Source organism: Rhipicephalus microplus, chromosome 2 (genome assembly GCF_043290135.1).
Source record: "Rhipicephalus microplus isolate Deutch F79 chromosome 2, USDA_Rmic, whole genome shotgun sequence".
Classification (NCBI taxonomy): Eukaryota; Metazoa; Arthropoda; class Arachnida; order Ixodida; family Ixodidae; genus Rhipicephalus; species Rhipicephalus microplus.
The window spans coordinates 177,564,244-177,575,068 of NC_134701.1; the positions used below are offsets into that span (position 1 = coordinate 177,564,244).

At 41.3% G+C, this 10,825-nt stretch overlaps 1 protein-coding gene across 1 annotated transcript in view; it reads left to right on the top strand.

Annotated features, from left to right (window-relative positions):
- Positions 1-10,573, top strand: part of LOC119170565 (putative inorganic phosphate cotransporter) — a 45,918-nt gene extending 35,345 nt beyond the window's left edge. Inside the window, exons 9-10 of the mRNA XM_075887115.1 lie at positions 2,399-2,484; positions 2,740-10,573. Of these exons, the coding sequence (XP_075743230.1) occupies positions 2,399-2,484; positions 2,740-3,003 (350 nt within the window). The 3' untranslated portion in view covers positions 3,004-10,573. The remainder of the gene's footprint in view (positions 1-2,398; positions 2,485-2,739) is intronic.
- Positions 10,574-10,825: the final 252 nt, after the last annotated feature.

The window sequence follows — 10,825 nt, forward strand, 5'->3', positions numbered from 1 at the left end:
TTCAGGCCAAGGCCCTGGACACTATCGAATCGCTGGCTGCACACATTGCTTCGCCTGCTATCTCGTACATGCACGTGCACCGTTTTATGCTCCGTTGTACTGCAGAAGCGAGGTTTATCTACTCTATCTCAATAGTGAGGAGCAACGTGTTATGACAAAAACGCTAAATTGTGAAAAGAGTTCTTGCAGAAAGCATGCAGGTGCACGCACAGCTCAGTTGTGTGGTACTTAACACGTACCAAATGCTAGCCCAGCATTCGATTCATATCGGCTGATTTTTGGGGGTAGATTCATTAGCTTTGTTAGCGTCTGTCACCAATGTCGTCGGCATGTTTTCTCTTCAGTGTGCAAAGTCTCCATCAAGAATGAATGTTGCTGCCCGTTATTTTTTACAGGTGGTGCATCGCATTTACTGGCATAGAGCTAACATATTCATGTTCTAGCCAGCCGTGTGCTGCGCTCTTATTTATGCTAGACTTCTTTCATTAATTACCTCAAAACCTGCACATAACGAGTTGTCTGTTATAACAAAATAAATGAGGAATAGTCTGGTCATAGATACAGTGTTGCAAATATAAATTTATAAGGAATTTTCAGATACTGTAGGGTGCTTTTTCTTGTCTCAGATGCGACATTGTTATAGTGACCTTTGAGTATACTTGCACATCTATGGGTCAGTGAAACTCATCATAATAGTGACAATGATAAATTTTTTTTAGCAAGCTTGGAGTACTTGCTTGGACCAATACAGTCTATGCTTTGTATGAAAGCAGTTCTAACATGCTACTGCTAGGCTACTTCGTGAATGCTAGCATAATCTTCAGTAAATGAAACACAGTATGTTAGTGCTGTCAGGGATGTCTCTCAAATATTTTATAAGTGGTGGTGTGAAAATTTAATTATCGTTGCACCTAGTAGTGTGAACACAAGTGAACTGGCACGTGCTTGCTTCGTTCTCTTTACTGTCTACTTTTGCTCCCACAACACGTGCACCAATTTTTCAAGCCATGGAACGCAGTAACTATGATGGACGAGTATGTTTTGTAACAAAAAACAGTTCCGTAATGACTAGCATGTTACGTAAAAAAAGTTCACGCTATTATGTGTCGCATGTGTAAAATCAAATAACCTGTGACTAGTTATGCGACTAAAATTATGTAACCACTAGTCACGTGGGAAAAGTTGCATAAGATATCACGTCTTTTTGTGTGATTTCATAATAACTAGTCATGTGACTCAAGATCAAGAAAAATTACACAGAATTATGAAACAAGAACAACGCACGCTAATTACAGGGCCCAGACGCTCAAACTAAATTTGCCCTCTGTGTGAAACCTTTCACTGCAAAATATTTTTAACGCAATAGTGTGAAAAAGCTCATCTGGTTGCCTAAATAAAGTCACGTAACATCACATAACAGCTAGTCATGTCACATGTTTACATCATAAACGGTGTGACTCAAAATCACGTCGAATCATGTAACATTAAATCACGTGACGTGCTCCCGCCAAAATCACGTAACATCTAGCCACGTGAGTGAAACCGCATAAGTAGTCAGGTGACTAAAAATGTAACGGATAGTTATCATGTGACAGCTAGTTATGTGACTAAAACCACGTGACAACTGGTCATGTGACATGTTCCCACCAAAACCACGGGACGTGTGGGTAACTGACCGAAACTGGAGAAGGATAGTTAAGCTTAATTATACTGAGTACAATCAGCTAAGGCTTAGCATCTCTAGCAAAAGTTTAGCATCACTAGCAAAAACTTCTAAAAGGCCATGCCGAACACTAGCTCCGCTGTTGTTTTCAGTGTTGCAACTCTATTGCAAGCTGCGCTTTTTTTTTTTTTTTCTAATGCTAAAGCAGGTCCGCACGACAAGGCCACCAGTTCCAGCAACCGTTCAGAAAGAATTCATGTTGCCATTGTCCGATGGTCACATCATGTTTTTCTCGGCTCATCAGCGGTGCATCTTTGGTTTTTGGCTATCTTGGGACAGTTCACCCTGTTACACTGACAATATACAAAAACATTTGTGAACTCTCACGCATGCTGAGAGGATTCTTACTCGGTATTTTATTATTGATGATGATTAACTCCACATCTGAGATCTTATGCAGACAAGCTATTATTGAAGCAAACCTAACTTTCTGCAGTCCATCTATAACAGACTACCTCACTTGGAACTGTGGCCAGACCCCACCACAAGTGTCGCCATCCATATATCATCAAAGCTTTTGACATATGGCGATATTTGTGTCTTTAGATTAGGTGTGTATTTATACCTACTGTTTCGTGTTACCATGCCTCGAACGTACAGTTGTGTTTTCTGGTGGTACTGGCATGTAGCGATTGCTTTGCTACTGTAGTGCATTCTGACAATGTCCGCTCGCAGGTACCTTAATGGGGATGACAAATGCCTTCGCCAACCTGGCTGGATTTCTGGCACCTCTCGCTGTCGGGAGCTTGACAAACAGCAATGTAAGTCTGTCCTTCAATGCTATCAGTGGTGTACCTTTTAGCACTACCTGACTCCAAAAGGTGTCAAATCAAGTAAAGTATTTTGGAATGAGAATGACACAGAAAAAGATATGACTTTATATGGAAATACTCTATGTTTTGTTGGAAATAATTTAGGTCCAATAAGTTTAATGAATGGCTGAAATATGGATTGAAGATATACTATGTGCGTAGCATTAATTTGCAATGCCGTTATCTCGTGCATGACCTCTGCAGGAGACAATCGCACAGTGGAGCATCGTGTTCTACATCGCTGCCGGCGTGTACGTCGTCACAGGCCTCATCTTCGTTCTCTGCGGCTCTGCCGAGCTTCAGCCCTGGGGATTGTACGCCCAAACCTGCGGTGGCAACTTCGCGGGGCCCCTGGGAACTCTGGGAACGGGGAACCTGTCGGCCGACACCCCTTACCAGGCAACGCATGATGACGGCACGCCCGAGAGTCCCAAGTCTGACGATGCTTTCCCTACGGAAGCTTATTGATGTGCTAGTTCACTGGGTGTGCAATGATTGCATTCACCTCCTGCTCACCATAACTTGGCAAATGGGAAAGGCTGCAACCCTGAACCTAATTTCAGGGGTAGCTCATGGCTACGGCGTTGCACTGCCGAGCTCAAGCGTGCGGACTCAACTCCCAGCCATGGTGGCCGCATTTCGATGCAGGCAAAGTGCAAAAATGCTCGTGTGCTTAGATTCAGGCGAGTGTTAAGAGAGTCTAGGTGGTTAAAATTAATCCAAAGTTCCCCACATTGCACCTCATAATTACGTCAGGCTATGGCATGCAAAACCGCAGAATGTATCTAATATTTAATCCCAGAACCTTGTGACAAAGGTGCGCTGTGGGCATCCAAATGGGAATGTAGCTAATCCACAATAGCACACCTAAAAACCAAGCTTGCAAGCACGAAAGGGGTCTTGCATTCAGCTGCTGTCAAGGGTGCATGCTTCTGAGAGATGCTTGGTCGAGATCACTATAGAGCACTAGCATGATATATAAAGATACCAAAATTGAGCATATGTTTTTTTCGACTGACGAGATGGCTGTTACTGTGTGGATGTCTATGGCCATGTATTTTTAAATGTTACCGACGTTCACCGTTGCTACACAGTGTTAAATGCAACACAGTGTTAGTTACTTGAGAAGCACTCCTTGAACAATGAATTGCCTTTTGGCCTGCAACTGCCACGTGGCTCGTATCTGCCACTTGATTCGGTGGTCATAGAGTGTCCCTGCAGAGCAAAAAAGGTATGACTTCTGTTCCTTCCAGTAGGAATATTAGATATACTAAGATGTGGGCTCACGTCGAACATTCATGGGAAATTTATTGGGGACCCCCTCCCTCTGTGGAGTGTGTTTTAGCTTTTAGGTTTGTTTTAGCTTTTAGTGTCGTCAATTGATAGATTGGGTCATCACAGAATACATTTGCAATGTTAAATTACACAAACTACTACAGCTCTTAGCCTTACATATGGCACGTAGCTGCCATAGGGCCAATCGTGTTGCCAATTGCTGTGCTCCCACTACTGGCTCGTTTAGCATGTAGATTTTAACTTGAAGGGGTACTGACACCATGTTTCAAAAACAAATTTACTGTGCCATGCAAATTTCCTGTATACAGAGACAGCTTTTGAACAAGTTTGACGCTCAGCATATGCTGATAATACATCTTATTTTGATATTTAGATCAATTTTTACATGGCGAATTCACGCAGCAGCCTGGCAAGTCTTTATGATATTAGGTACCGGTACTTCCAAAACGGCCGCTTGTGCATTACCAAAACATTCAATGTTGCTGCTTCTGCGTCGTTTAGGTAAAGCTATGTTGTGCAATGACCGTGGAAACATCAGGAAAAGCTCATACTGTGTTTTGTCATCAGGGTACAGTGGGAACTAAAACTAGCTTTTAAAAACGTATATTGTAATTACATTTTATGGCTGCACTGACGCTTAGTGGTACAAATATAAGTGCTTTGAGGGCTTGACCATTCATTTAATGCAAGAAAATGATGACTGAAAATTTTCGTGTCACTACCCCTTTAAACACTTTTGTGTCGTGGTCGAGGGGTGTACTCCCCGTTGAGCAGAATTGGTCGAATTTTGGTCGGGGAAGCTGTGCTGTTGTCAGTGCGAAAGGCAAAAATGTTTGCGTACCTTACTTTTGGACAACGTGAAGAACTTTCCCACCATCTAAAGCTGACCTCTAGCTTAATGCTGCCTCGCCGCGGTGGTCTAGTGGCTAAGTTACTCGACTGCTGACCTGCAGGTCGCGGCATCGTATCTTGGCTGCGGCAGCTGCATTTTCGATGGAGGCAAAAATGCTCTAGGCCCGTGTGCTCAGATTTGGGTGCACATTAAAGAACCCTGGGTGGTCGAAATTTCTGTAGCCCTCCACTACGGTGTCTCTCATAATTATGTGGTGCTTTTGGGGCGTTGAACCTCACACATCTATCTATATCTAGCTTAGCGCTGCAGTGCCACCCGAACCGAGTGGGTTGATTTAGGCCACCCACTTTGAACGATCGGTCATCCACTGGCACATGAGTATACATGAGTATTTTGCCAAGTCATGGTGAGGAGTGTAAACAAGTACTAAAACGCAAGCACGCCCCTTTACAGTCATACTCGGTTGAGACCTACAGGGTTGCGGAGGGAAAATAGCTTAGCATATAACACATTCTGGCTCTGAGGCACTTATTAAACTTTTGGGGTGTGCTCACTGTGTTTCAATTTAAAAAAAAAAGGCTAGGGAGGAATTATATTTATTTGAAGTAAAGCTACTCTTAATTTTATACCAGTGCTTGTTAAAACTGTGCCGTTGAAAAGAAGTATATTATGTGCACGAGCTTCTAATACACATCTGACACTCTTCCGGGCATCCTGGCTTGCGTAGTTACAGAAGTTGAGGCCCTGCTAAATGCTGTGTTTTTGGCATGTGAGAAGGTTCATGTTGACGAAAGTGGATGCTGTGATTTGTGTGCAATGTGAGAAGGTTCATGTTGCCGAAAGTGGATGCTATGATTTGTGTGCGACCAATTACCAAGCTTGTTTGCCAATTATTTCTTGTAGGTACTGGCCCATTAGTTTAGCACGTGCAATGTGTAGAATAATTGTTCATTCGAGCTCCGCATGTTTGCATTGAAGTGTACTCAGTTTTTTGTTAGTACCTTGTGTTTCCTCAATGTACTACCACCCCTTTGTGCAAAATCACATTTAGACCTTTTGGATCTGACATAGAAGGCCAATGGTACTTGCTGCTGGGACACTGACTGTGCTTTGAATGTGTGTGTGAAATACCTACCTCAGGCAGTGTAACCTTTTATGCATGCCCCCAAATGCTTCATTTCCAGCTTTGTTCAAGAAACTGCTCGTAATCTTAGCAAATGCTTGATGCCAATGCCCTCTAGCCCATTTTATTACCAAGGAAATGCTCCACTGTGCCAGTGACTGACTGTCCTGTGACAAGTACCTTCGATTTTTCAATCTCACGGCATATTCACTCTGTAATGAGTTGGAAGGTAGGACTGGCCTTTTCATTGAGATGGCCAGTTGGTGAGGATTGATCTTGAACTTCATTATAACCTGAGTGTTTATGGTATTACGCTGTAACGAAGCTGGCCTTCGCAATCTTGCTCTTAACAACAAAAAAAAAAAACGTATAAACAGCAAAACTTTTTTTTTTCTTGCACAATACTCTACCAAGCATGGACACTTCTTTACATAGAAGCCATGTCAGGTGTCATGTTTTTATTCTATTGCGTAACACTGACTACAGAAGGTCAACAGATGAACCTCCAGAATGATATCTGAATATGCGAAATTCACGTTTAGATATGCAAAATATGCTTGAAATTGGGTGACACATCCACAGCACAAAGGCAGGTAATGTTGAACGGGGATTCATCGTTCATTTTAAAGTTTTCAAAAGGTTGCCTGTAGTGCGACACTCTTGCAATTTAACAGTCCGAAATGTGTTGCAGTCATATTGAACCCTTTCAAAGTGCGACATCAGAGTTGCGACAGCTTCAGACGCGGACTTCACAGTAGAGAAAGACTGATATCACTGGAGCATGTATTATGGATCGATGAAGTACTAATATGCTTAATTGTACACTTACAATAGACTATGTGTGACAATGATTGTTAACTGATCAAATCTCTTCATCTTTACTAGAAAACGAACTGCACTAATGGCAAGGGACAATGGGCAACGCTTGCCTCATCCATTGTCCCATTTAATTTTCACTGTTCCATTTCGTGCAGTAAAGACATCCACTACGAGATTCTCGCACTACGGCTCGTCCATGCAACATGCATCACATGCTTGTTGTAAAGTGAACTGAACTTCATTTTTCGACGCGAACGTAAACCTACCCTTAGCCCATGGCACGTGGTGATAAAAACCTGTAATGTAGGTCTGCTGCTATTACACCACACAGACACGATTATAATTTAGGTACGGTGTAGCTTCCTAGGTGCATTCTCTTCATGGGAGAGGCGTGGGTGTGGCACATAAAACACTTTGATGTCTAGTAACCTTATTGTTTGGTGTAACGCGCTTTCTGTATGGTGCGGCACAGCGTTTTGATTCCACGTGTGTTGGGCCTAAATTGAGGGAGAGATCCAACTGTGATAGCAGCAACTTGGATGCGCTTGCTATGTGAACTCGAATTGGTGCCATAATTAATGAAAGGCACCTTGCCACAATGAAATGTTAGATGAAATAGAAATGCACTCATCTGCTAGAAGCAGGCTGGCATGTAATCCTTGAAGACATTGAATGTTGTAAGTCTTGCTGTTAGCGATATGAAAAGGCCCCGTATAATGTGCTTGACGCTGCACTTTTGTTTGTCTCTCTACTTTTCACACCAGCAGCTCTAATAGCTTAGGGACTGTGATGTTACTCTGCTGGGCACGACTTTGTGAGTTTTCCATCTCGTCACGATGGGACCACGTAGAGATTAGGATATATTGTAAAGATGTGCGTTTGAGGAATCCTAGACAGGAATTATTAATCTACGGGCAATCTCGTTTGGGGTTATCATCGCTCTCTTGAGATTTCGCACGATAATGCAAAAGTGTTTTATGTGTAAGGTTTTACTCTTGCTTTCCATAAAAACGTGGTACTGCCAATGTGCTGTTAAATCAGTGAAAAGGATTTCGTCTCTACTGTGTACCTTTCTAATCAGCTCGATGCCTCCAAGCCTGGTTGACTAACCATTTTACTTTTGTGGTCCAATTAACTGTTCAAATAACTTTATGCCGGAGCTATTCCACCAGTCTTTTGCCTCTTTTCTGTTATGTAACTTGCCAAGACATAGATGATTCCACTTCAGCATATTTCGTTGGTCAGCTTTCTTTTTTTTCCTTGTAACCTGCTTGTATTGCCTGGAGGCATATTTAAAATCTTTTATAAGGCACCATTTAACATTTTCATTTGCCTAGACGTGCCCAATCTATAGTTTTATTTTTTAGTGCTTCTTACTTGCATTGCTACATGTTAGTAGAGGCATGTACCATTCACTTTGAGCTTGTTTAACTTTGTAACATTGTGGCCGACATAAGTATTGTCGCGTTTCATTTAGGGCATTTACCAGCAATTTTATAAATGGGTTCCTGTTGCAAATGTTCTACCACAAGTAATTTTGTTGAAATTGGGAACCTAACTGTAGGCATTGCATGCACTAAGTATGCAGAAGTCACACCCCTTAAAAGCGTGCACATTGTGCAGGGTAGTTGTGAGTATTTTAGTATTTTAATAGTAACCCTCAATGTTACTGTACTGTCATTCTTTCCAAGGTTAATTCTAAAACCTTGACGCTACCTAACCACCAGTGTGAGAGCCTTGGCATGCAATATATCTAGTCGTTTTCTAATCCTGCTTCCGTGATGTCCTTGTTTCTGCAAACTGCCTACATGTATATGTACACCTCGAGATAGTGCTGCTGGTGTTGCAAGTAGTCCCTGCACTGTTCTCTTGTATCCAAAAATTTCTCTATTAGGTAGCATTCTGAATTGGTCACTTTACACGCTGATGACCTGTGGATCGTAGCCACTTCTTTGCAGCATAGATTGCTTGCTTTCTGCTTCAAGCTTTTTCAGCTGTTTCATCTGAAGTTCACTTAGATGTCATCATCATCATCATCATCTTCATCAGCCTGACTGCACCCACTGCAGGACAAAGGCCTTTCCCATGTTCCCCCAGTTAACTCGGTCCTGTGCTTGCTGCTGCCAATTTATACCCGCAAACTTCTTAATCTCATCTGCCCACCTAACCTTCTGTCTCCCCCTAACCCGCTTGCCTTCTCTGGTAATCCAGTTAGTTACCCTTAATGACCAGCGGTTATCCTTTCTACAAGCTAGATGCCCGGCCCATGTCCATTTCCTCTTCTTGATTTCAACCATCATATCCTTAACCACGGTTTGTTCCCTGATCCACTTAGATGTACTTGCGAACAACTTTTTATGGCTACAAAGGTCAGTAATCAGTATAGCCATCACAATTTGTGAGTTTTGTCCTGAAGTAAAGCACTAATAGTAAGACAGCAGTATTCCATTCATGTGGCTGTGTTTTTGTTGTAGTATCACTTGTGGTGTGGTGGCCTGTTTGTGTTACCAAACAGGTATCTATCTTTGTGGTCTGGCTGCATTGCTATTATAGCTGAGATGAAATTGGCGGGAGCTACGCAATTTTATGCACCTAAATGTTCTATGTATTTAAAGAAGCTGCTGTTTCGTGCTGCTGCTCTAGTTTTCTATGCCTATTATAGTAGTTTACATTGTATCACACAGCAGCTTTGTATTCCAGTCTCTAAAATCTATATCCTCACAATTACAATCTAGCTATGCCTGACAAAAGTGTTAATTAATTAGAAAAATTTTGTGACCTGCCAATTTTGTATGCTATGTGGGTTTGCATGTTTATTTTTGTGTGCGTGCTACTTTGTTGTTTGTTCTAAAACAGAGAACGTCGTATTGTTTTTTTTACTCATCCTAAATTCTCAAATGTGATGAAATATTTATGCAGGAATAGTATACTGGCTTAATATATCTCCATAACAAAAGTGCAAATGCTTCTGTACGCTTGTGGCGCGCTGTCGCATTCAGGCTTCCTGCCAAGCAAGCAGAAAGAAACCCCAGAACAAGTTCCTTTTCAACGACAACATTTTAACTAGTTAGCTGGTTTTTGGCTGAATAATAATGCTGGCTTTCCTTGTCTAGCCATATTTCAAGTTCCTATGTAGCCAACCTAGCTTCAAAGTCTTTTCTTTTTTTCTTATGTACAACTGTGTAAATGGTTCCACATCACACTGGTGGGAAAATGTGTCATGTATTGTGGTCGGTATTGAATGATGCGATTATGAAAGCTTTGTATCACATACTCTCCCACAGCCTAGCTATGTGATGTCCAAATATTTCTTCTACAGACTATATTGCATCGTCACAAGAAGGCTGCACAAAACTCAGTTTTTGGTGCGCTTCACTGTGGACCACTTGTAGAAGCATCACATTTTTTGTTGTTGTTTTTTTTGCATAGTAGTTTTGTTTTTATATTTTATCACGTACCCCAGTTTTTCTGTAACTAACGGCAAATAGATAAGCGCTACACTACGACACAGTTTTGCAGTGTCGTGCCACTGGCACTCTCACAGTAGAGTAATGCGTAGATTATTTGCTTTAGGCTGACATCGAGAGCGACACTACAATGTTGGATATGTTGCCTAATTGAAGAAGCTGGAGCATATTTACATGCTTTCTCAACAGGCCAAAAACCCAGACTCAAAGTACAACCATTTCATGACCAATGCTGCTATGGCAATCATATATTAAGATAATTATGTTTTTCAATGCTTTATTATTGTGTATTTAGTGGTATGTGCTGTAATTATTGTATATTTTATGCGGTCTACTTTAGAATTGACTGTTGCGAACAGGCCCACTTATTTTACCTTGAAAATATTAACAAACCTTATTACTTACGACCTCATTTTAATTTTGTTGACATGTCATGTTTTGTTATTTTTTGTGATGAAGATTAAAAAAAGAAAAACTGTTCTTGTTTTTCTCTTTGTTGAATTGTATTGAGTTCTCACACAGTGTTTTTAATGTTTCTTTTTTGTTTTACTATTACACATGTTTAGCTAGTCAATCTCATAATTCTACTTATTACTGCATGTTTCTTTCTTTAGTATACTGACATCAGCTGGTCAATATAAAAAAACTCCTAAGAATAATAAGAAATCAAATAAGTTCCTTGTCTTTGGGTTGTTCAGTAGCACATACAACCAAGCAGTTGGAATCTTAGCT